At 36.9% G+C, this 27,505-nt stretch overlaps 1 protein-coding gene across 15 annotated transcripts in view; it reads left to right on the top strand.

Moving 5' to 3' along the window:
• Positions 1-27,505, top strand: part of UTRN (utrophin) — a 483,718-nt gene that overhangs the window by 320,581 nt on the left and 135,632 nt on the right. For 13 of the 15 annotated variants that reach the window (XM_036906868.2, XM_036906866.2, XM_057489131.1 and 10 more), the window contains one exon: positions 22,115-22,287. In XM_036906868.2, the coding sequence (XP_036762763.2) occupies positions 22,115-22,287 (173 nt within the window). Of the gene's footprint in view, positions 1-13,694; positions 14,527-22,114; positions 22,288-27,505 lie in introns of those variants that run through there. The other 2 variants (XM_057489138.1, XM_057489137.1) reach the window with 2 other exon arrangements.

Below are 27,505 nucleotides of genomic sequence, written 5' to 3'. Positions count from 1 at the left end.
AACTGTTACATTTTGAGGGGCTTGGGAGGAATGTTTCCTAACTTCTGAGTTATATGTTTGCTTTCCTCCCATTCAGACAAGTTGCTCTACTAATGCTCAGTTGCAACTGTTTTAAGCCCTAGTGACAGAGAGTCAGTGGAGAGATAAAATGTCACAAATCTAACCACCTCCTTCACCCTCTCAAGGAACTCTGTAACTATAGTAAACTATAGTTACTCTATAACTTTCTTATCTTTTTAACTGGAAATGCACTCTTTGTTTTGGGAAAATTAAAAATAAAACAAAACAAAACACTGACATATCTCCCAGTGCATGAAGCAGTCATTTGTTTTATTCTGAATGTAAGTGTATTAACCCCCCAGAATTAGGGGAATAAATATTGGTATGGTTTTATTAAATTCATTTCCCTGCATAGATTACATTTGCATAGATTATGTGCAATGCATTAAGGGATATGCCTCTTAAATAGATATTATATAATCAGGAATCAGGAAAATTTGCAGTGAATTAGCTTACCTTTAACTTTCAAAAAGTGGGGGTATATACCTGTACTGAAATAGTCTCTCTGACTAGTTCACATGGTTGATATTTAAATGTAATTTTGGATCCAGAGATCCAAAACACAGATCTTTATACATATAGGTCAATAATTTTTTGAACCGAATTAGGCTTTGGTATATAAAATATGAGGGTATTCAAAGTTAATGAGCTCTCACATGAGTGATTATGAATTTAAAAAATATATTTTAAATGTGATATTATTTAGTTTTATAAACTGTTACTATCCTCATAATAACCCAAAGAGCTTTAAAAATGGAAAATTTGATAGCTAGGTATATGTTTAATTATGTATTTGGTTATACATTAGTCATACCTTTTAGAGGTCTAATTTATATTTCTTCCCTGGCAGTTTTTTAGTCATATTTTTCCATAGTTTTTTTATTTTTTAAAAAATAGCTATCATTTGATAGTTTTTAGTTTCTCAGAGAAACCAATTTTATCTTCATTTCAGTAAATAGTGATACCAAATTCAAATCCAGTTGTCATAGAATTCTCTAAAGACCTGGAAATACATCCATGCGAGTGATTAAATTGAATTCTTAATCTCATGTAATTTTTTTTCTTAAGTATACTATAATTTAAATAATTATTTTTTTCTGTCCTACTATTCCTAATTTTATTTAATTAAATCAATAGAATTGTAGTTTACCTTTTTTTTTTTTTAAAGAATCTTGGAACTTAGGTACTATTTAGTTGTGAAATATTTTGTTTGGAAGATGTGTTTAAATTAAATGGCTCCAAAAACAACTTTTGTATTTCTCCTTGGAACTCAACTCCTAGTTCAATTTGAAAATAATAGAGAGAATACAAGAATTCAGGTAAATGGTAGAAATATGATCCACAGGGTAGAATGGTGCTTTGCGGTATTAATAAGGTGGTTGATACAAGTCAACAAGATAGTCCAAATTTAGCTCTTGGATTAATAACAGGAGACAGAATCTTAAGGGTTATTAGAGGAAAGACATAAGAATTTGAATAAAATAAAATAAAATAAAATGAGCCAGAGAAAGCAGACTTAATATTGGTGATCAAGATATCAATGCTGAACAGAGAGGCTGTTGCGGCTTCAGAGTACCAAACACGAGGTGGCGAGGCATGTAGACCACTGTGTTGGCCATGTGAGTGTTCTGAGCTACTTAGAGCAGGGTTCTGACTCTGGCAGAAAGTGGGAGCTGACTGCCAGACAGGCTCGGAGGGAGAAAGCACCTCTTTAAAAAAATTTATGTCAAAATGGGGTTCAGTGGCCCATCACATCAAATCAACACACCTTTATTGAAATCTTATTATTTAGCACAAGTTGCTGGGAGGGGGGCATATCTCTTATGCTTTGGACTTGAAAACCTTCTCTTGTTGATCTTTAATACGGGTCATTGAACAGATTCTGTTTTACCTGATTAAATACATGGTAACAGGACTTAGGTTGACTTCCTCTATTTTACTGTACTTAATAGGTCACATTGTCAAACTTCCACCCCCTCTACAAGATGAAGAAAATTAGTGGTTATAGTGTAATGCAGTTCTCTTCAGCTTGAAAAGTTATTGAGGCATGTATTTTCCTACCTTTTTAACATTCATTTCTATTTGCTAGAAGCATTCCCTTAAGTGTATGATGAGTCAATATTTCTTTTGTCTAAATCCAGTAAAATAAAAGCATTATTTAATTTAAAATCTTATAAATCATGCGCATGTTAATGTTCTTTCCTTAACATTTAATTGGAGACTTTTTTTCCAGTTAGCTCACTAAAATGTTACTAGGTTCCTCTGTGGCTGCCTGCTATTTGAACAGAGAGGCAACTAATTTGAATAATAGAACAGCATGATTGCCATTCCTGCATTTTTATAGGTTATTTATAAAAGGGAATTTTTTTTAAGGAAGCTGTACCAAAATGTATTATATTACTAAATATCTGATCCATACTCTTCCTTAAGGCATGTTTCACCATACTATCCAGACACTCCTTTATTCTCTATCATAATACCAATCAAGAAATGGGATGTTTTCCCAAGTTAAGAAAACGTCTCATGCATAAAAAGTCAAACTGCTAAAACAAATTTCAGGGGGTGACTTTTAATTTGACAAAAGATCTTCTACATTACAAAAGAATTCCTGAAGATTACTTTATATAGACAACTCCCTTAGAATGCAGAGAATGAAATCAAAGAATGCTCTAAGTTTTAAACAGTCTTTCATGGGCACACCTGTTCCTAATATTCATATGTAAATGTAACTATTTACATGTGTGTCCCAATGTGGTGGTTAAGTGAAAACTGCTCTGTGAATTACTCATGTTTGCTGATGTTGGAGGAAGAGGCAGGACCATTTAGTCTAGTCTCGCTCAGTGATTTTTCCCAGCGCACCTCTCATCTGCTTTCCAACCCTGTCCCGGAGGAGAGGATGGGAGGGGAAGTAAAACCTCCTTCTAAGTGCACTCTGTAAAGAGAGGAATCAATACGGGATAACACTAAATTTGCTCCCCTCCTCCCAATTCTAGTTCTTGGTCCCTTTAAAATTGACTTCATCTATTATTTGTCACGTAAGTAAACTGAGAGGTTTAATTGGATCCTTAAAGCCCATAGGAATTGATAGTAGTCATTTATGTGAATTCTGAATCTTTTCTCATTTGTTCATGATATCATGGAATGGTTTTCCATGTATTTTCATTGAAAGCTCAGAATGTAAGCTCCGTCAAATATTACTTTCATGTCTTCTTTTAATGGTACCTAGTACCTGTGCCACATAATAGATGCCCGAATAAAGGACCACATATATTGTGATCATTAGACATTCTGAGGGACTGTATTGCTAAAATGCGTCTTATGAATGCCATCTTATTTATGGTAACATATTACTAACGGTTCAATAATCTTGAATAAACACTTAACATGTGACAAGGACTATGCTAATTATTTTACCTCTGTTAATTTCCGTTAGTCTTAACACAAAATTATGCAGTTTGGATTTTATTAAAATACTTTATCTGTAAAGACAGGTTAAACTATTGCCCAAGCTCAGAAAGTGAATTGACTTGGGACATCCCACATTGTCATTGACTAATTTGCAGCTTTCCTGGCTTTTGCTCCCATTTTCCTCTTAGTAATACAATATTAAAAATTTACAATCTTTCATTCTTGTTACAGTGAAAATATTCCAGTCACTCATTATTTTTCAGTTACAGTACAGTTGTGAGCAATTCACCCTGATGATCCATTCCTCATGTGGTTGGAATATTAACCAGCAGCAGGAGGGAGAGACCTCAGGAGAAATAATACAATTTTGAGATAAAGCCTATTTTGTTTTAATGTTAAAGTTTAACTTTTCATCCCTTTGCAATATTTACTCAACTGCCAGTGAAATGATAAATCTTCTACCTCATTTCACAAGAGGGCAGCACTTTCTTTTACAATTTAAAGTATGACTTAAAAAATACACTATAATTATCTTTTTCTGTCAAGAAGTTAAGCTTGAGCGGTTTACAGAAGGACTGGACCCTCTCTTTCACTGGAGACATTTCTGAGTAAGATAAGTGCAAAATCTGTAGAGTAAATTAGGATCCTTTCACAAAATGGAAAGATGGATTAAAATAACCCCTAGAATGTTTTACTTGAAAGTTGAATTCAATGAACTAGTTTGGTACACTTGTGAATGTATAAGTGTCTGCCAGGATCGTGGCTTTCTCCTCAATTGTAAAGTCACATTGAGAATGTAACATTTTAATAAATCCTAATTGTTTTATTGTTGTCAGTTAAAAACTATTCAACAATGGTTGTTACGTTTAGAATTCTGTAGGTCCTTTCAAGGACAAGTAAAATCAACTTTCTTCTCCTCTCAAAGAGCTTACTCCCTCCAGGGGCTAGAGGGAAGGTAAAACAAATTGACAAAAGGAGCTGTAAACAAAACAAAACAACACGTAAGTAGAGTAGTATAATAGTACAGCTTAATGGAGGTGACCCATGTGGATAGGAAATGGAATTAAAGCTAGAGTACAGAACTTTGAATAGGAGTGGAGTGGAAATTGCAGTGGACATTGGTGGCTGGATTATATTTGGGCAGAAAAAAAGGGAGGCTGTTCTTTAAGAGAAAATAATCCTGTCAATGGAGAAAAAGTAGAGTGTGTAGTAGAGAAAGTTAGAAAAGCATATCACTGAGACTACTGTGAGGAAACCATGCCTGGAATTATAGCAAGGCCACTTGCCGCATGTGACTACTTACATTTAAATTTAAGTTAATTAAATTTAAACAAAACCAAAATTTAGTTTCTTGGTCACACTAGCCACATTGCAATTATTCAGTAGGCATACTACTCTGTTGGACATCAAAGGTAGAGAACATTTCTGTTGTCGCAGAAAATTCTACTGGACAGTGCTACAGTGCAGTTTAGATGTCTTTCGGGTTGGGATGTGAAGAACACTTAAAGAAAAGGTAGAGGGGCAGGAATGTGAGTACCAAGAACGTTGGAATTTTAAAGCTGTAGGTGGGAAAGGAATGTTTTATTTATTAAGTGCTTTCTATGGACTAAACACAGTTTGCCTGATGTAAGTGTATATTGTATAAGAGTTCTAAAAAAGTCATAGTTAATTTACATTTGAAATTAGCCATTATTATGCTAGCTTTATAGAGGAAATAGAGGGTGAGGTAAAATAAATGACAATTTGATTAACGTAGTTTTTGAAGAGAATATATTTTAGTTTGTCATGCTAATAGGACACAGAAGGTAATTTGAAATAGAGAATCAGGAAAGATGGTGTGAAGTAATCCTTTCAGAAGATGAGAGAACTGAAGCAAGAGTATAAAAAATTTTGTATTTTATTTTTTATTTTTATTTTTACTATATATTTTTAATTATAGAGATTTTCATTTTTAAGTAATTGGTAATTTAAGCATATTCATTGGTGATTCCAAGTTGTGTGAAGTTTCAGCATTTTATGAGCTTATGATGACATTGATCCGTAGTTCACTAAGTCTATTTTGGTTGTCTTCTGTGTCACAGACTCTTGTAATCTCTGCAGATACATCAGTGAACAAAATAAAAAGTGTTGCTATTTCAGAAGCCATTCCACTAAGGTGGGATGAATATTTTAGTATTTAATATTGCATTTTAATAGTGATCAGAGAAGAACTTTTTAATAATTTGTTTTTAAAAATTGGTTGCTTATAATAGCCAAGGTTAGCACAAAACATGACTATTTTTGGTGAAAATATGCAGAAATATTAAGAAAGCATACACATGCTTCTCAAAATATTCTGTTGTAATATGCTTTTCACAGCTTTTATTAATTTTTTGGAAACGTATGAAAACAGTAGAATCCTCAACTCTCACTACTGGAAAATCCAATTCAGGCACTCCTGGTAATGCATAGAATAGTATGAAAGTCTTAACTGTGCTACAATTAAAATTATCCAACTATCAGTGACTTTTTATTGAAACTAATGACCAATTATATAGCACTAGTGAATGTCTTTCTTGGTAAGAGTATTTGAGTGTTTGCTGAAGTGCCAGAGGATCATCTTACAAAAAAAAAAAAAAAATCGAAGTCCAGACAAGGGTTTAAGTGTCTTTTTCTAGGTCAAGAACTAGGTAGGTGTTAAAGATGAAATCACAAGCCAGGTCACTTGACTCCAAGAACTTTATTCTTTTTTATTTATCCCATGAAAGACATAATATATTATGGCTGGGATGTAATAATATATACATTATTACTTTCTTCTGTTATTAAAATGGTTCTGTATTGCTTTTTAGGCCATTATAGTAGTTGTATGATCTGATTCATAATTTCTAATGAGAAAGTTATGTTCTAATGATATAAATTCTTGGTTTTCTGAGGTATAGTCTTTTCTGTGAGTGTGTGGTGTTGAATGAAAGGTAGTTAAGAGACATTTAAAAAAATACACCCCAGCTAAAAAGGGATAACCAATGGTGCTGGGAGTGGGAATAGAGATGGGGTGGGATAAGTTAAAGAATATCGATATTCTTCAAAATATTTTGTAGCATTAGGTTACATTTAAGGTTTCTAGATTAGTTTCATATTCTTCAATAGTATGTAGTCTGTGTAGCATACTTAATATCATGTATGGTGATTTGAATCTCCTGGTTAATGATAGACCTTAAACTTATGAGGGCATATTTGCTTTTTGCACATTACCAACAGTCATTCTAGTGATCAAGTCTAGTGATTAAGATGAGGGTTATAATTTTGGTAGAAGTGGCAGAATACTTCCAAAAATGAGGTCAATTTTAGTATATGGATCTCTCATTAATCATATAGGCAGCTCGAAGTAATGTTTTACATAATAAAAACATCACTTGGGTATTTATTTAGGTTCCCAAGGTTATGATTTTGATGCCAGTACTCATTTCATATGCAAATACTAGATTGTGCTTTTAAAGGTTCTATTCCTTTATAATCATCCCATAGTTTTATATTAAAGTTAAAACACCTGCCAGATCAAATTCTCGATTTAAATGTGCTTTAGATTCCTTGGTTTGGCAAGATTTCCTGTAGAGCTAGAGATTACCAACCCCGTCCCTTACTTGAGCTAGCTTTAAACAACAATGTGCCTGATCTGTGTCTGATGGGTGCTTAACCTGTAGTGGTACGTTTCCTTCAGTATTTCGTCAGAGTAATCTCCATAGCACTTTAAGCATACCTTCTCCATAGGTGAAAACGGGGCAGCGGCCATGGGATTTTCTCCCTCACCACTGTAGCTTGGATCCATGAACAAAGTTGCTACTCGTATTGCAGCATCTCTTTAGCCAGTCATAAACCCTGTCTTTCTTACCCTGCCAACCCCTTAGGATGGATCACTGAGCCCAATTTGAAAGATGAAGTGATGCTTCAATTGCCTTGAACTAATTAGGCTAGGTATTCTTTTTTGGGGTGTATATTAACTTCTTTTATAACATTCCAAAATGTTTATACCATAGAATGTCATAGTATTAGATGACAGTAAGAATCCTGGTTTCCTTGGAAAGAGAATAGCTTGAATTATATAATGCCTATTTAGATACAAAGTTATTATCTAAATAAACTGGAGTTACTAGTTATAGAGTAACTTATGAGAACAAAAAGGCTTTATCTCTGTCTTCTTTAGAGAAGTTTACCATTGCCCAGCCCACTGCTGTTGAAGGCTTGTTTCTATTGAGGGCTGATTTGCTAGAATGTCAGACCATCTGGCGCCTGGACACTTGTGAAACTTTCAAAGACAAAAATGATTTTCTCGGGTGGCATTTACCTTCAAACTGAATGATGCACCATTTTCTAAAAATAAATATCTACCTAGAAAGATAAATGTATTTTGCTTGGGAATTTTCCATCTATTTATTGATTTAATTTTGTGTGGAAAAAGTACCATGTGCACCTGTGGTAAACTTTTCACACAATATAAAAAATTTAAAATGTCCCATTCTAGACATTCAGATCTGCAGTCTCTCTCTAGGAGGTAGCTGTCATTGCTGTCTTCTTACATATCTTCCCAGAATTATTTTCTGTATTTCATATGTTATACCTTTAGGTAACTGTATCATATATATGTACATATCATACATATGTACATATATATTAGAGATTATTTCTTATCAGACCATAGAAACCGTATCCCTCTTTTCCATAATAGCATAGCATTCCATTGTGAGAATCTGCCACAGTTTATTTACATAGGTGCCTCTTGATGGACAGTTAGATTGTTTTAAATTTTTTACTATGTCAGATAGGACTTTCTGAGCGTCCTTGTACATATGTCTATACATATATTTGCAGATTAAATTCATAGGGATACAATATCTGACTCAAAGGTTATGTGTATTTTAATGGTTGATGTATATTGCTAAATTATCCCCCATCCCACTTTGACAGATTTTTAAAAGTCAACTCTGCTGTTTCTGATAATCTCCAGGAAATTTAATGGCTAAACTTAATTATATCACACCCAGAATTCTTCTTTCTGTAATCACCCTACTAATTTTATTACAAACTGCAGAGTACATTGCCTAGGTTCACCATTGATACTTTACTGGAAACTTTTTGGGGAGAAACAAAGATATAATATAGACCTCATTGCTCAGAGTAAACATATAAGGAAAGTGAGATAAAAATGCACAGAAAATAAATATAACTAAAGATACTTAGGGCTAGGAAAGGATGAGAGTCTATGTCTTTTTGGGGAGCCATCTTTCTAAGTATAAGTGGTTCATGTGTTAAGTGTTTTGACTGCTTTTTGGTGAGACTGGTAAGGGCGAATCATGACTGGGGAGTCAGAGAGGTTTGGGGTGTGATTTTTTTGCAGAAAATTCCAAAAGGGATGCTAAGAAGGAAAATGGCAAGGAGCATGGGTCACAGTTGAAGTTTCAACTGGGTTCTTAATGGACTGTCCTGCACGTTTCAGAAAAGCCCTTCTGCTTAGTATTATTATACGTAGAAGCGTAGCTGATCTCACTGGGTTAGTTTGAACTTCCTCTCGGTTCACCCAATGTCCAGTTCCTTAAATACATATTCAGATTCTAGGAACAGTGCCCTCTGGGGAAGAGTACCAATTTTTTTACTTGTGAATGCTAGAGTGCCTTCAGTTTTGATTTATCTTGGTATATTCGTTGTCATTAAAATCTGTATTTTAATTTTGGCTTAATTTTCTAAATCTGTAGAGCTGGGGAAAGTTGGAAAGCCTTTCAAAGTCTTCAGAAAACCTTCAAGAATCTTCTCCAAAGCCCTGTGTGATTTAGTTGCTTATCCCACAGGCTTGGGCTGCAGTAGACATCTGGAATAGTGAGGCTCAGCCGCCCGAGGTGGTTTCACTCTTGTCTGATGCTGCGTATTTTTTTGGAAGGATATGGTTTTGAAGCATTAACTCGTCTTGGCATTATTTTTTAGTCACCTAATAAAATGCTCTCCGAATCATTAGATATTTAGAAGGTTGCCGAAGGCCAGTCCTTGCATGTGATTGGCTGGTTCAGAAGCAGATCAGCTGGCATTTCTCCTCCTCAACCCCTATCTCACCCATCCACTCCCCTTAAGATGAAAAAGCTCTTCATGCCTTTAAAAATATCTAGTAGAATCTTCTGGCTCTAGGTTATGGAAATATATAAAGTATTGAATCTTTTTCTTATGAATTAAACTTTTATTTTCCAACTGCCACTTATATAATTATCAAAGTAAATGGCATTATTGAAGAGACAAACATTAAAAATAATTCCTTGTGTATAAAGCGTATTGCCTGAACATCCTGGAATAAAAAGAGAGTTCCGCCTATCATCAGGGGGCTCAGGCCTCCATTTCAGATTGAACCTTGTGCACTTTGGGGCTGTATATTACTTTAAATAGCTAGCAGCTGACAGACTTGGTTGCCGGCTGATGTTAACTAGAAAGCTGTGTAATGTATTGGGTACTCTCCGCTTCACAGAACTAAAGCAGCAGCAGAAAATGAATTGAAATCCCAGATCACGATTAGGGTCTTGAAGCTATTTTATTTTTGAATTATAAACCTTGAGTTCGAAGGGTTATGAAAAGGAGAATTGTGTATCTTCCTTTCAAAGACACTATAATCTGGATCTTTCCTTAAGTCTGAATGGGTTTACAACAAGTAAATTTTCCTACCCATGCCTGAAGCGCTTCAGTTTGAATAGTCATGATGTACCGATTTATTTGTAATCACCTATTGACCTCCATATGCTTCACTTTAGAAGCTCCCAAGAAGCTTTTTCTTCTCTTTTCTTTTCTTATCTTCCTGTTTCTCTTCTTTTCTTTTCCATTTTCCTTTCTTTTTCATATTGGCCAATATAAAGAGAAATTTGTTAGGTTTTGCATAAAAAACTCTTTACAGTTCTTAAACATCTGAACTCTATGTTTAGTGGGGAGGGTATTTTAAGATCAACTATATAGGTAAGGGATAAATTGTTTTTCAGCAAAGCATTTCAACCACTCTTTTTGCTTATATTTGACTGAACCCTCAGGAATATCTTACTGCCTTAATAAAATTGCTAAATAAGTAAGCCATCTTTTAACAAATTAAATGAAATACAGTTTTTAGCATCAAAAGTTTTAAAATTAGCCTAGCCTTTGAAAATTTTGTCAAAGCCATATATACATTTAGCTCTCTTCATCTTGGCAATGGAATGTGGTTTTTATTAAGTAATTTAGATACAGATTGTACTGATTCCACTATTGAGTTTTCTTATGCTTCTCTGTGGGTCTGTAACCTTCCTTTTCTCATGGAACTATGTGTGTCTTTGTCTGAGATGTGGCTTATTTAGCTGGAGAATCTTAGGATATTCAGCGTTGATCTGTTATAGGGAAGGTTAGTATTATGTTTATTCTACGTCTTGAGGATTTGTGCACAATTTATTTGCACACAAGTTTAGACTGGCAAAATGCCAACTACTTCAAATTTCATTACCTAATTTATTAAGTCTCTGGTGATATATTGTTTTCACTGGGGGCCTCTAGTTTTTGTTTTAATGATTACAGGATTACAGGAGATAATGTATCAAAGAGGTGCCTTGTAAAAATAGAGCAATGGAGATGTAAGGTATATTACCAAGATGATATTTTGTACATAGAGTTTAAACTGAGAGAAAGTATTCTTATTTATAGCTTTTAAACATAGTAAAATATGCTCACAGTTATGAAAGCAATTCACATTTACATTTTACAATTCTGACTTCTAATGAGTCACTCAGTTACCGAAGAGCACAGTACTTTTAAGTAATATATTAAATATTTAGCTACTTGAATTTTATAGACTATCTTTGGATATTTACATAAATAATCATTTGTCTTTAACGCTTTAAAAGTAACATTTTTAAATGTCAGTTATACCCTGCCCCAAAAAGTGTTTTTAGATGCTTTCTAGTGTTTTAGTGAAAGTATAGTTACCCTTTTATTAAAATTAGATGAGAATTAAATTTTTTTTCCTTTGAATAGCTCCATACAGAGCATACTTTTCTCCATATATCAGTATCTTAGTTTTGATATTTTATGGCTGCAATTAGGGAGCTTTCTAAAAAGTGTTTTCTTTCTGAGCAGGGGATGTCTGTTCTGAGAAAGGGTATCGGGCATTTGCAGGAAATGTTAGGGAAGCTAGTAGTTGGTAGAGAGGCTCTGATTTCTGGACACTCCACTCTGGAGTTGCACGTGGGAACACACTCTTCCTCTCTGCTTATCTTGTGTCTGTCTCTTCTAGGACATGGTACCGATCATGCTGATTAGCTTTCCCTTACTCTGTTCTTTTGGGAAGATTCCCTAATACTCAGGATGCTGCTTCTTTTCCCTCTGAAAGATCAGCCTTGTCTAAGGATACAAGGTACTTGGAGCTCTCATAACAACATAGCATTCTTGTCATGGTCTAAGAACCCTTTAAACATAAGACTTTATTTTAGAGAAAGACTCTGGTATTCTCTGTTGCCCCCCTGAGCTTTTATTTGGTTCTCTCTTCTGATATGTGCACGGGGGACTGCATGTTCGCACATGTCTCTGATCACAATCATGCAGCGCCCTGGGTGGTAGTTGAAAGTTTGCCCAGCTGAGAAAGATCGTTCTTTTTCTCTCTCCTTTATTTATTTATTTTTGTGTGTGGTGGTGGTGGTGGTGCTGGTGATGCTGGTGGTGGTGGTGGTTCCTTTTGTCTTGTATTTATGTAAAAAGTTTATTTGTTGCTGCTGAAAGATCTCAGCTTGTGGCCCCCGAGCCCTCGCAGATCAGGGTCAGCATGGGCAGTTGCTATGAGTTTCTTTGCTCCATTTCTGATGATCTGTCTTCATGCAAATGGCAATGCTTTTTTTGAGACAAACTGTACAGATTAATTTTACCTATAAGTTTCTGGATAATTATTAGCTTACCACACTTCTTTTTGAAATGAATAGTGTCTGTGTGTAATTCTGAATCGGGCACTTTGAGGTAAAATACATTCGGCTAGAAATCTCATAAAGCCATTTTGCCCCTGGAGACATGTTGGTTTTTATGAATAAATGATGAAAATATTTTAAAAGCTTGTTAAGTTTTGTATAGATCCGCATATGTAAAACACATGCTATTGCAATTCTGATATGAAAATAAGTTAGGAATGAAATGGAAAGAAAAATGGCTTGCAAATCCAAAAATAATAACCACATTGAATACTGTTACTTCGTAGGCTTTTTATTTTTTCTGTTGTTAATGGAATCTCTTTCTCCATATGATCACACGAGTGCTAACAATTTTGATATTTAAGTAATTCAAATAGCCTTCTAGGAGATAGGCATTCTAATTTCAGGGTTTTTTTTTTTTTCCTTTGCTCTGTGCCCTGATGCAAAAAAAACAAATGATTATATTAACATCATTCCATGTGTGATAATGTCACCTTTAAGAGCATTGTATATGTATGATGAAATTCTGTACACAACTAGAGAAATATGTTTGGTATAGACAAATCTGTCATACTTTTATTAGCATAACAAATAGCTATGTAAAGCAAAAGCAGTCATGTTTGCCTTGAAGTGATGCCCATAATGGCCATGCAAGGACTGTATCTTTTGGATTAAACTTTTTCTTTTAAAGCATTACACTTAAAACATGGTAGAAGATGGTGTTTCTCTGAGTGCCAGTAATAATTTAACATCAAAATGGAGGACACATTTAAAAGTACCTGGTTAATACATTTTTTGAATAATTTCACTTAGTAAGTTTTATTTCAGAAACAAGTAAATTCCCCACATGAAACCAGTCTCAATGACTTTTAGTGGTATCAATGATATCAAAAAGCTTTCCTTTTGAAGTATTTTCCCCATCACTTTACTGTCAAAGCCTTAGAAATGATACCACTAATCACACATATTTAGTTTGGCGATTCCTATTGTTTTGTACAAACACCCCCACTTCTACTTCCACGGGTGGGCTCCAAATTGGAATATGGATCCTCTGATCCATTCTGGATCAAGACAAGTTGAGAGACACCGAGCTTCAGTTCGGGGCAGGGAGGCCTCCAGGAAGTGGGAGTGAGCCTTACTTCAAACTGTGTGAGGGGTGGTGGAAGGGAGGATGCTGATTAAAATAATAAACAACTGCTGGAGAGAGAGTGGATTACCACACTACTGTCAGATCAGTTGCCGAAGCTGACTGAGGCTGCCCGCCCCTGCTGCAAACTGTAAAGGGGGCCACGAGATCCGTTGCTGGAACTTTTCTCCAGACAGATGGAACAACTTTTCAAACAACTTAGTTCTGTTGCACTGAGAGCATCCTTTAGGCATAGCCTGACCTAGGGAAATGGACTGAAACTAGCTTGGTGGTTGCCATAGCAACGCAGGCTGCCGGTGTCTGAGAGAGAGCAAACCAGTGGCCTCTTGTCCCGTATTGGGTGTTTCTTCAGACAAGAGTACACTCCTTGCTGTTCGAACTCGACATAAGTCATGCTCTTTGAAAACTGGCTCTTTACCCAGGGTTTTTTTTTTTTCTCTTTCTTTCTGAAACCAGTCTGAATGGAGGAAGTTGGTAATACTTGGCTTTTTTTTTTTCCTTCTCTCATGCAAGTTTCCAGGATATAGCTTCTTTTTTTGCTGTGTGTAATTGAGACCAAACTCTAAGCTCGGGGCCCAGGAGAGAACAGTTGTGAGCTGCAGGTCATTAGTGAGGTGAGCAGAAGGGAATCCTGGGCTTCCCAGAGAAAAAGGAGACCATGCCAGCCTCGTGGAGCACAGCTACCAGAAATTACAGAAGCAGGGCTATTTCTTGTGAACTCCGAAGTCCATGAAAAAAAGGACCTACAGTGTGGTGGCTAAAATGTCCCAGCGCAAGCTGCTGCTGCTCATGGACCATAGCTCAAGGGCAAGGCTTGTAAAGGATTTTACAAAGGATTTTAAAGTATAGCCAGGAAAGATACAGATTGTAGAAGTTAAACGCTGCTGTGTGAAGGAAGTTTGCCGGGAAGATGTAGGCTTCAAGGGCTCCTGGACGATGATTGGTCTGAACTTCAGCTTACGGGAATTGCTGACAAAATTTGAAAAGGTATGCGGAAAGTGGACTTCAAGAATGTACCCCTTTTCTTTCTTCCTTCTCTTGCCTGTTTGTTTTTTTAAAACTATGTGTTTAGATGGTAGATATTCTACTGACTGTGATTATTTAATTTCTAAGACATATTTTGATTTGATATCCTCTTTTACTTTTTTTCCCCAGCTAAAGAGCAAATTAGCCATTTTTCCCTTTGGTCAGGAGAGCTTCTCGTGATGCCTGTCAGTTTTAGAATTCCACATCAGAAGAGATTCTTTGTACTCAAGTGGGCTGGTAATTTAACTGCAAGTTATTTTGGAAAAAAAAACAAAAAAATGAAGAGGAGAAACAACCAGCCACAGCACTGGGTTTTCCTGCCAGAGTCTGACTTCATCAGGCATGGGTTCTGCTCCCTGTACCCTCAGGTTTCCCTCCCCCAGCGGCCACGCGCTGCTTTTTCCAGCCTCCTTTCTGAAGATTCAGTTCTGAGAGTCTGGACCAGATGCCTCACAGTGACAATGGCACTCAGACTTTTTCTTTTTCTTTCTGAGTGTGTCTGTTTTAGATGTGGAGTGCACACATGCACTGCGGAGCTTTAATGCTTGGATCATTAATTTTGCCTTCGGTTCTTTTTTTCCATAGGAAAGTTCTTGGCACACGCTGGGATCGCGTGTAGCCTGCCAAATGCTACCTTACATTTATAGTTAAACAAAACAGAGAACCTCAATGTGCCGCTCATGGGCTCCTGCCCTTCTTAGCCTTTGGATGCCAAGTACCTATCTTCTTTCAACTCCTAGTCTTTAAAGAAAGAGGTGAAACGCTCTTAGTATGTGTGTAAATCAATTACAATCAGTTGTTAAAGGTGTGCTCAGTGGCTTTCACCATGAATGCCCTGTGGGTCATTACAATTACAAATATAAGAAAGACTGTATTGAGTCGTTAAAGTAATAAATGGGCTTTTTCTTTCTTTTTTCCCCCAAATTTGCAATTGCCAAAAGAAAAAGGTATACAGCCATGTCATTTGAAAAGTTTGAAAGGTTCCCCCAGATAATTATAGTTATTGCTTGCCTCCTGATGACAGAAACAGTATAATGGGAAGAGGATTGAGAAAGAAGAATTTAGCTTCTCTTTGTTGCACATGCCCGCCTCCCTCCATCTCTCTGGCACCCCGACTGTAGCGAAAGGATTGTAACCCAGGGTGCACTTTGACCTCTTGCTTTAATATGTTGTTAAGCACCTAAATTCCTAAGAGTAAAGGATGATCCCACTCAACTTGCTCACCCTTTAAAAAAGGGCAGGGGAGAGAGAGAGTGTCTTCTTTACGGCAGCTAGGAACAGCAGGTGATGGACTTTATGACCATCAAGAGGTCTGTTCGCTTGGTTTATATAGATTTGCCTGTTTCTTCCTGAAAAGGTAAAGGGCATATGTTACATGAATAAGTCGTTACTTAGACCCCCTGAGAGGCAGTAATTGTGGGCAAAAGCTGGACTTTCATGTTGTAATTGCTGCTATTACTCTTGAAAGCCTAGGTCAGATACCAGAGGTCAGTAATCTGCCTCAGCTATTTTACTGACAGTTACAAGTTCTGATCATATTAGTATGTTCCCTCTTTTAACTCCAAACCTTAGTGTCTCTCTACTACGTATTCTTCTTTTAGTAGTTGAATTGACAGTGAAAGAAGTCTGCTGGCTTATTCCTGTCAAAAGCTTGACTTGGGATTTTTTTTTGAGACAAAGGGAAAATTCAAAGAAACAGTCCTGCTGCAGTTCAAAGTCTGAAGTTCTCCAGAGATGTTTACCTGTGTGTTAGATGCCTTTATAAAAATCTGTGTGAAAGTTAATCTCTTTGCCACATTTCATTGTAGGAAGTTGTTATACATGAGTGTATTTTTTCCAGCTCAGGTTTAAAAAAAAAATCCTTTGTGTATTTTCACAAAAGCTGTCTCAGATATTTGGCCTATGCTACATTGATTCATTGCCAGGAAAACTGTCATTATGGAAAGGCACAACAGCCTCACACCTCTCAAATACCAGTGCCTGCCTTCCCCTGACTCTAAAAGCAATCGTGCCATTTCTAGGAAAGACCAAGGCCTATGGCTGTTACGCAAAAGCCACATGAAACTCCAGAAGCTGAATAGCAGTCCTTCAACAGTCCCTTCCTCTGTTTCTAGACAGAACACTAAGTGTAGTGGTTAAATACCTTCCATGTCAATAGCTGTATTTATTCAGTCCCATTTAGGGACTCATAGCAAAAAAGTCATTTTGCTGCACTCCTGCAGCCATTTCAGACATTAAGAAAACCAGGGTTCAAAGTGGGGATAGTAGTGTGTCTTCCAATGCTGATCAATCTGAAGAACCGTGGACTGGTCAGATAACAGAAATTCCCAGGTGACAGGGGACCTTCAGCATAACTTTAAGACAGCAGTTAGTGAGGTAAACTGAAAGGGGGTATTCTGGTTGATATTTCTGAATTTTAGAGAAATCCAGTGGCCTTGTGATTTATATTGGGTACCCATTCATACAGGAATGCTTGGCACATGGTTGAGGTCTATAATCTGGTTGTCTAGTCCCAAAAGGTGCGATGCCAGAATTGTAGTTTTCCAGCGCAGGCAAGGTGAACAGATTGCATGTGGTGCTCATTCCTAGTCTCCTAGAACCAGAAAAGGCGATGCCCAGCATCCCTGGCAGTCCAGCAGACAGGAAGTGTTCTCTACTGTTCTCTCGAGGCAACAGCTCACCGAGGATCAGGGAACCCCAGTTGGCAGGAACCATTTGTGTCCCAGAGTGGTCCTAAGGAGGATGTTAAGACTGGAACGTCTCACCAGGGGAGGATGGCCTTGTGGCAAGATGTCAGCAAGCAGATCCTAATCATCTAACCGAGTGGAGGGGGGGGCCATCCAGAGAGCTCCAACTCACAGTTGACTTGGCAAAGCTGGCCCACCAAACCACCTCTCTGAAATCCAAGCTGAGTTGGTTTTATTGCCACCCTGACTTTAATGAATTACTTTTTTCCCTGAAGTACTTCATAAAGAAAGTATCTGATGGCTTCAGTGGCTATTAATATACTATCATATCTGAGCTGTTTGCACGCATAGTGTCTGTTCCACTTATCTAGTAGTCACAGAGGTTAGAGTAATGGACATTTTTTTTAGCTCAGTGACACTTTGAGTGTTATCTTTTATTAATTTATGTTGTTTTGTTACTAGATAATGATAATGGTAGTTTTCTAAGGGTGTATGTGTGTGTGTGTGTGTGTGTGTGTGTGTGCGCGCGCATTCGAGTAGTAACTCTCTTGGTGAATCTTTGGGAAAGACGGTTTCCTGTAGTGATAATATAGAAAGAAACCACTCAGTGCTAAATTTCCTGTATGACATTTACCTCCTTTGGGATGACTAATTTAAAAAACTGTAATTTGAAGCTGCATTTCACTGCTCAATTTGCAATATCTAGTTTTAAAACAAATGTGTGAAGACACAGTAAACTTCCAGTTTCAAGGTCTACTTATCTATTGAACAGCTTGTAAATATTTATGAAGTGCATAGTATGTAGCAAGCACAGGGGTGAGATTAGATGGAGTGTAGAACAAGTTAGACCTCCCCTCAAGAAAGTTTTTCACTAGAAATATATGATTTAGTCAAATTAGAGGGATCTGGAAGACTAATAGGTAGCCCTAATCTAATCTGGTGCATTGAAGTCTTTCCCGGAGAAAGTCCATTTCAGCTGGGACTGAAAAGATGAGTGTAAGAGGAACAGAGGAACCAAGATTGTGTGCGCGTATGAGTCACTTGTGTTGGGGAAAGAAACGGAGAGCTTTCTGGGAAACAGGAACGGGTCAGGAGCTGAGGACTTGGGTGCTCTCGGATTATAGTTTTAAACACTTCACGTGGAATAATCCTTGACTGAATTTTTAGACCTGTTCAATTTTGATTATACTGTCTGATTTTGGGAATTAAGGTGGGGCAATTACTCGGCCACCTACAACATTTAGTAACTCTTAGGAAACTTGTGATCATATGTAGGTCAAACCTGCGCACTTCAGAGGGAGGCCACAGCATTTTAATTCACCACGATTTTATTGTGTTTTTGTAACAGCTGGTATGGACTCCAGGATTTAGAACATTTTTTTTTATGAAGATATTTTTGTTTATAGCAGTGTTAAGCTGGAATTTTAAATGTAGTTTACTGATTGTCATTACAAGTTGGTTTCTTCAAATTTCTTGAAAATGTAAATTGTGGGCTTGTTTCGCTCAGTAATTTAACTTTTTATCTACTCTATTGTCTAACTTATATTTATAATCATAGATGATGGGAAAAAAAACATTACTGGCATTGATTTCTTACGTTACAAAAACTTCTGTAGACCAGGGGATACCATTTCTGTGTCTGTCACAACGTGACTTCATAATTATTAATAGAGTAATTAAAATCTATAAGATTACTTGTTGAAAGAAAATGTAGCTTATAAATAATTGAATCATTTACTGAATTTAATAAATTAACTGTAATAAGTCATTGAATAATTACAATTATTCACTATCCCAGAAGCCTCAGAAATTCTCTCAAAGCACATTTGCATTATCACTAATAAACTTTGATGATGTTACTTATTTTTGTTATTTTTTTAGGTAACACCTGACTTAAGAAAAAAAAGTTATAATTTTCATTTCCAAAAATTGAATCTCTGGCCAAAATCCCACTGAGCTCCTGATGATCAATCCTAAGCTGTCTCTGAATTCTGGTCTTATTTTTGAAAGGAACAGTGGATTTCTTTTCCTCTAATGGTTAATTTTGTTGGTTTAGCCCGAGCTGTGGGATAGTAGGGAAGTTTTTGCTAACTTCACTTCTTCCCCTTCAGATAAGGGGTCAGGACTCCTTTGGAGAAAACATTGCTGCAGCCGTGTAGGGTTAAGTAAATATGTCATGCAAAAATAAACTAAAAATTACGTCAACAGGGCCCAAAGAGGAGGAATCTATTCTAGCATCGTTTTAGTCATTGAGGACTTCCCCATGGTACTAACTCTAAATCTGTTTCCTATCAGAGAATTCAAACAGTGCTGCGTATTATAATCTAAAGAAACATTTTTGTTTTCATAGGTAGAGCCACTATTTGATAATAGAACATTATAAAGAAATAAAATGTATGTGATATGCATTATAAAGTGTTTGCATACAATATCTCTATGGATTATAGCATTAAAGAAATGTCCCATGAAATGCAAAATTAGTATGAAAATATCAGTTATTAAATAAGTAAAGAAATAAATAAATGTTTTCCTTTATTTGTGAAGGTAATTTTGAGCAAAGAGATTAATTGTTGTCAGTGAACCTCTGTGAGCCTTTGTAGCCATTCTGGAAGGCTGTTCTGAAAGGGTGCATCTTAATACTTTTGATGGTGTTTCACTTAGAGAAAACACTATAGTCCTCTTGTTCTAACCACTGGCTCATCTTAACCTTTTACGTTATGCTTGTATTGTTTGAAGATGTGTTTTAAGCATTTCAAGTGTTCTGTTTTCCATGTTAGTTCAAATGCTTGAATACCTTGTATGGCCCCTCTGTGCACATGACCAGCTTATGTCAAATGCTTGGAAGAGCATTGCTCTGTGCTTCTAGATGAATTACATTCCCATAACTAATTATCGATAACTATTTCATTCTGTGTAATGTTCAGAAAGGCTTTCAAGTGACAGAGGTGTTAGTAGGGCAAGTCTCTCAGCTGTGCGCTGAGTAAACCCTCTTTCATGGAACTTCAATTTATTTTAGCATTTGATGCTAAATCAGGGTCCTGATCTGACAGCCTCCCATGCTGGCATTTTGATTTTAAAATGATTGCATCATTGCACAGTGATCTATGAAGGCACATGATTCATTAACTGCATGTAATTCTAAATTGCTAGTGAAAGGTTAGGCAGGGCTTTGCGGTGTAAGATTCTAAATAATTTTAGATTTCCTATGTTAATTTTTTTGAAATGAAAAGATTAAACAAAATCTCCTTTCCAGTTACTTAATTGTCGGATTTTTCCTGGGACTACAGTGGCTAATATGCCAGTCAGGCAAGATGAACTTGTTCATAGTTTCATTCAAGCAATTAAACATCTATCAATCTATCTATATCTATTTTATTAGGCTCATTCTGTGTAACAGAGATTGTGAAAGATACAGGAAAATGTTAGGATGCTTTTCTGTTTAGGAGCTCTTAATATATTTGGCCAAATAAATATGCTACCAAATGTTAAATGAAACAAAATAATGTATGTTGATTTCCTTTTCTTTGATTGCTTTCTGGTTGTTGATTTTCTTCCTAACTTTTGATGAGACTCGTATGCTGAAGGGTTTTCCATGTACTGAAAGTTACATGCCAGCATGAATATATGCTCACTGGTAATGCTCTTAACCAGAACTTGATAGAAATGCTTAGCAATCATTGACTGGGACAGTGATGAAGTTCTCTTTTAGTCCATTTGCCATCGTGGCTGAGTTGCAAAAGGCATCACCTGATCTGATGTGAGGAGCCAAATTTGCTGCATTCTCTTAGCATCCAAATTTCCTGATGTGGAAATGTGCTTGAGAGACAGAAAACTATTTCTGGATGGTGATGTACTTGCATCTTTTTACTTCTCTTGAATCTGAAAGAAAGCAAATAAGAATAGGTCAGGCTACTTGAGACAGTTGTGGTATGAAGTTTCACTGTGATTTGAGGTGTAGTCCACTGGCAATAATATTTAGGGATGTAAACAGGAAATTTGAGGCCAGATTGTCATGGGCAGTAGAGAACAGAGATGCCTTGCTCAATGTGTTGTTGAGCTTCTTGAGAAAGATGGCATGTGTATGTATAGCATAAGCTTAAAACTGTTGATCTTTTAATATTATCTCTTTGTATATCTTAAAATGCATTTCAGGACACAAAAATAGAACAGTGCCATCCTAAAGAATCTGTGCTCTTCAGGAGATGCCACCAACAAACCAACCATTCAGCAGGACTTTCCATTTTCACTGAGAATTTCTATTTGAATCATCCCAAACTACAATTATAATGAGAGGGCCATTTTACATGCATAATGTTGCCCAGCCTGCGAGCCTTGAATCAGTATCTGACTCTGTTCCCTGGTTACCCCATTAGTGTCTACAGAATCCCCATCTCTGGGATGAGGGTGTGAGTAAAATGCAGAAGAGTCCCAATCCCAGAGTTTGCCCTAATTCTGAGTATACCGAGATCATTCTTTGCAGGCAGATCTGATTTGGCTTTGTTGTTCAGGTCAGATAACCCAGAGATCGATGGGATTGCCGATTGGGGGCATAAATACTGCAGAAGCTGTCCACCAGACTCTGTTCGTTTAGGTCTCTAAAGACTGAAAGGGTGGAAGGGCTTTAGATGCTTTCATTTTATTCAGGAAGAAAAACAAAATATATTGAAGATTTAATGAGTATTATTTTCAATGTTGAAGTGTGGAAACACAAATTTTGTTTTCATGTAAGGTAAAATGACCTATTTTGCTTTTTAAAAACTCAACCATGGAATATAAAAACCTAAATCTCTACATAGCAATCACAAGTGAAGTTGACACTAATACCTTATATTTACATTATCTGTTCACTTTGTTCTCCTTAGGACATCCAGGCGGAAATTGATGCCCACAATGACATATTTAAAAGCATTGATGGAAACAGGCAGAAGATGGTAAAAGCTTTGGGAAATTCTGACGAAGCCACTATGCTTCAACACCGACTGGATGATATGAACCAAAGGTGGAATGACTTAAAAGCGAAATCTGCCAGCATCAGGTCAGGCTTGTCAATATGAAAATAAAAACAATGGGAGAGGGGAATTCTATGATTTTTATTTACCAGAAAGAGAGCAGGAAGCCTTACCACCATACTACTTCCTCAGAAATAGTTTAAGATTTAAATAGCGAAGACTATTTTTAAGGTTTTAGCTCCGTTTATGTCTAGTGCCTCTGCCAAACTGTTCCTGACTCTTTACAAATTTTCATATCATATTTTAGACCTTTAGCATTATTACCAGCACCTACTAATTATTGAGTGTTTGCCTTGACCACATGCTATGTTAGGATCTTTTAAACACGATTTTATTTAGCACTCAAAAAATCCTAGTAAGGTGAAGAGTAAATCCTTTCTAACATGAAGAAGGAGGCTTAATGAATATAAGGAATTTGCCAAGTTTTTGAGCTAACAACTGCCGAGCAAGGATTTGAATCTAATCTTTTTGACTCTTGGCAAGGAACATGTTTTGCTTCATCATGCTATTTGTACATCCAATTTGAAGATGTATTTATAGAAATTAAATATCACTTATGGATACAAAAATGGAAAACTGATGATTTCATGTCTCCATTTAGAGAGAGTAAAATGAAGTAAGGATGAATCTGAGAGATGCTGACTAGGAGAGGATCAGGAACAAATACCTATTGTGACAATTATCAACGTTGCTGGGAGTCAAAAATATTTTAAATTTAAGAATATTTATACTTAAGAGATGGTGGACAATACCTAATTAGAGAAGAGTTTTAAAGGAAACTGACTGAAAACATATCATTGAGCAAAGATCCAAAAGAGGAATGTTTTGAAAGGTCTAGATCTTGTACATGGGTCAGTTCTTTAAAGTTCAGAAACTGTCTGAATGTATTGAAAAATGTACAGCCTTAAACCAGATAGGCTTGAATTTAAACCAAATAACCTTGAATACTCTTTGACTTTACTATTTACTTACTGAACTTGGGCAAGTCACTTAGTTTCTCTGAGCCTCAGTTTTCTCAATTATAAAACCAAAATATTAACATTTAATGCACATGATTGCTGTGAAGACCAAATGGGATAATCTGATGGTGCCCTGATCTACATAGAGCCTGTATAATGTAGCATCTAGTTTACTTTTTCTTACGGAAAAGGGCTCAGTGGATCTGTGTCAACTGGTTTCAGGGTGTCATAGAGCTGCTTCATAGACAGTGGAAATCTTCAGTGACGATTTTTTGTGAATGAATTTAAAAAGTGTTTTTTCTAAAGACATATCCTGAAAAGATTTATATTCTGGGGCTCATAGAGGAAGAGTTGCACTTTCTTTTGTTTTTACACTTAAGGATGGGGGCAATGTAGCATGACTTTTGGAAGCCTCTGTATGAACCTCCTGTTGGAACTTATGTCAGCATCAGCCAGCGTGTTTTTAATGAGAGGAAAATTAGGGAGTATTGTGCAGTGGGAGAATATACTTCTGCTTATTTAAGACTGGCTTTTCAACTGGCCAGATCTCATTGGGTTGTGACTTTCCGTTCTCCATAAATATAAAATTTTTTTTAAAGTTTTAAAATGCTAACACAGTGAAAACCAGCATCTACTTGGATGAGCCAAAAGCCACATGTCTGGCTCTGGGGAAGGTTGTGCACGTGGTGCTGGCATTTAGACAGTTTAGAGGATGAGTTCTTTAAGAAGGAGAATTTAAGGAAGACCTACATCATAAACAGATCATTCCAAATGGAAAGCTACAGAAAAAAAGATCTTGGCCTTTCATGGGTGTTATTGCCTAAGCCTGTGAAGTCACATTTTTTTCTAACCTGGAAAGAAAGAACTCATAAATTACATTTGGAATATTATCTAACAAATAAGCTAGTGCTGTTTTTTGGGATTTGGGAGAAAAAGCTCTTGCCAGGGGACTTCTGCATTAAGATAAATCATACGTTCCAGTAAAATGTGTTATTAATGTGATAATGAATTAAAATAATTTTTAGCCTCATTACTCACCTCTGAAGACCCAGGCATTTATTCAAGCATTTACTAAGAACTTACTTCTATGTTTATGGCATTGCTAATTATAAATAAGCAATGGTCCTTTACCCCAGGGAGTTCACAGTACTGTCCAGGTTAAGTTGGGCCCAAAGGTGGGAATAGTTACTTTCACTTCAGACAATCACCAAAGGCTTCATTGCTAAGCTGAGTCTTGAACAAGGTGTTGTTATTCTCCAGGGTGATTACTGGGAAGGGCATCTAAGCAGGAGGCTTGAAATAACACTGTGTTTGCATGGAACAGTTAAGATGCTTGGTCTGGCTGAGCATAGAATTTGCTGTTAGTGGAGAGGGGAAAGACTGTGGCTAGGAAAATAGGTGGAGAGAGAGGTCAGATGCACATCATGAAACACCTGTGTGCAAACATGCTCCATTCCACTGGTAATGGAATGGGAAAACTTTTAGGTGCCACGATTAGAGAGGAGTGTCAGTAAGATCCCTCCCATACAGCTATGAGAGATGCATCAGGAGATGAGCACGGTTCTGAGGACAAGGAGAGCTGTTAAGAGACCCTGTCAATATCTAAGAAAGGGAAGAGAGAATGAATAGATACTGGCCATCCAGAAAAGCATGACTAACAGCCATTGGATGGCTGCCCTTCAACAGAGAGCAGTAGGCTAAACAGGGTGATAGCTGGAGGGGGGCAGTATCCAGAAGGAAGTGGTAGGTAAGCACTACGAGCAGGTGCAGCAGAGAATCCCAGGAAACCCTAACATGCAGGGAGTCGGGGAGGGGAAAGGAAGCCATCAAAAGGATCTGGGAAGTGGCTGTTTTTGGGAGAGTGGTGAACCAGAAAAAATGTTGTCAAGAGCCAGTGGAGGAGTGGGTTTTGGAAGGAACGGCAGAGTTCATAGTGTTGGCCGCTTGGCAGGGCGGAGTGAGGTCAGGGCTGCTGAGGCCAGGAGCAACGAGGAGAGCTTCAGGGGCTTGGCCAGCGCCATGTTTTGGTTGAGGTGAAAATCTGATTGCAGACGATTGAAGAGTCAGAATGGGAAGTGAGAAAGTGCAAAGAGGACTGTGTTGACACACTCTTGTTTTCTCAAGTAGCTGTACTGAAGGGAAGGGGAGGAGGAGCATGTTGCTGCAACTATTATGACATATAAGAATATCATAAAATTATAACAGCTGGAGGGCTGTAGCTGCGTCTATACTGACTTATCTATGGTACATTAGATATATTTAAGGAAGTAAATGATGTAGTCTTCATTTTTAACTTCAAAATGGGCAGAATACATTTTATTAACATATTACCTGGGTATTTATAAAAGACATATATATATATATATATATATATGTAAAATTTGTGACTATGTGTTGATGGATGTTGGTGGTGGTGATCATTTTGCAATATATACAAATATTGAATCATTATGCTCTACACCTGAAACTAATACGTCAATTATGTTGAATTTTTTAAAAAAGATAAAACAGCTTATTTATTCTCAAAAATGGGTTATCATATGGGAAGCACACCTCAGAGGGAAGTGCTGTAGCACAGTGTTTAACTGTGCTGTACTCTGGAGCTAGACTGCCTAGGGTCAAACATTGGCTGTGCCACGTAGCGGTTGTGCCACTGAGGGCATGGAACTTAGTCAATATGTGTTTCCTCATATGGAAAAATAGGAATAATAAGAGTAATTTCCTTACAGGGTTGTCATGATTATTTCATTTAATTAGCCTACATAAAGTCCCTAAAACAGGTGCACATGGTAAGCACTCAACAATTTTTAACTATTACTATTCTCATTCTCTGATTACCATTTTCTTTGGTACTAATTAGTTCAGAAGACATAGAAATTCTCCCTACCCCATCTATTTCTTATTTCACTAATACTGGGAATTTTTAAGAAGGTCCCCCAACAAATGGTGTCCCTCTTTCCTGGCTGGAGTCTGAACAAATGTGAAACAAATGTATGGCCAAGAGAGAACAATGTCAGGTCAATTACTGACAGAAGCCAGGTTGGAGGAGTAGCTACGAGTGAGAGCTAAGTGGGCTCTTAACCAAACCCCAGAATGAGGCAGGATTACCAGTGTCACTTGACAAGGTGGCCTCTCATGTGGGAAACCCTACACAGAAGAGCAGAAAAGAACTCGGCCTCTACACACCTGTTCTTAAGAGTCAAGGACAGGCCAGGCTAAGCACACCCAGTTCTTACCCAAATTTATGAATCAAATTCCTCCCTCTACATCTTCAGGGGCTGAGAGGAAAGGGGTTGAGAGAGACCAGGGCCATGCTTGGTGAGAAATCCCTCCCCAGGGAATCCAGAGGGCGAAGTGTTCTCATGAACAAATATAGCAGCTCCTTGAATAATGCGGGGGTTAGGGGTGCTGACCCCATGCAGTGGGAAATCCACACATAACTTTTGAGTCTCCAAAAATGTAACCACTTATCTACCATTTCTCACCAACTGTTGACTGAAGGCCTTACCAATAACATATTTTGTCATGAACGCATATTTTATATATTATGTGTATTATATACTGTATTCTTACAATAAAGCAAGGTAGAGAAAAGAAAATGTTTTTTCAAATTGTTACTAATCTCCAAAAAACTTTCTAGTGTATTTATTTTTTTAAAGTAGTTTTTAAAAAATTTTTAACTTATTGAGAAATAATTTCATACTCACAGAGAAGTTGTACAAATAAGAACAATACAAGTAATACCTGTCCCTAGTTTGACCTCTTGTTAACATTTTACCCCACTTGCTTAATTTTATCCATCCACCTATTCTTTTTATTAAGGTATCATTGATGTAAAATCTTATGAAAGTTTCACATGAGCAACATTGTGGTTTCAACATTCACCCATATTATCAAGTCTCCCCCACATCCCATTGCAATCACTATCCCTCAGCGTAGTAAGATGCTATAGAGTCATTACTTGTCTTCTCTGTGCTATTCCAGTATATTTATTTTTAAAAATCTGCATATAAGTGGACCTGTGCAGTTCAAGCGTCAACTGTATGTAGAGACAGCCTCCCAGGCACCTATTTACTCTCCTCAGTCCTTGCTAAACAGGAGGGCTGTTGAGCACATTGAATTTCTGCTGCCCTGTTCTCTCCTCTAATTCCTTTAAGGCACTGGCTTCTATTGTGAACAAATTCTCCTGTGTCTGTAATGTTTCTGTACTCTTACACCGCTTTTCTCTATACTAGAAAGTTGGCTTTCCCCTTAACTGCCTGCTTTACTGAAAACACTCTTTAGT

Source organism: Manis pentadactyla, chromosome 12 (genome assembly GCF_030020395.1).
Source record: "Manis pentadactyla isolate mManPen7 chromosome 12, mManPen7.hap1, whole genome shotgun sequence".
NCBI lineage: Eukaryota > Metazoa > Chordata > Mammalia > Pholidota > Manidae > Manis > Manis pentadactyla.
The sequence above is the reverse complement of the archived record's forward strand: the minus strand, read 5'-3'. Positions and strand labels throughout refer to the sequence as shown.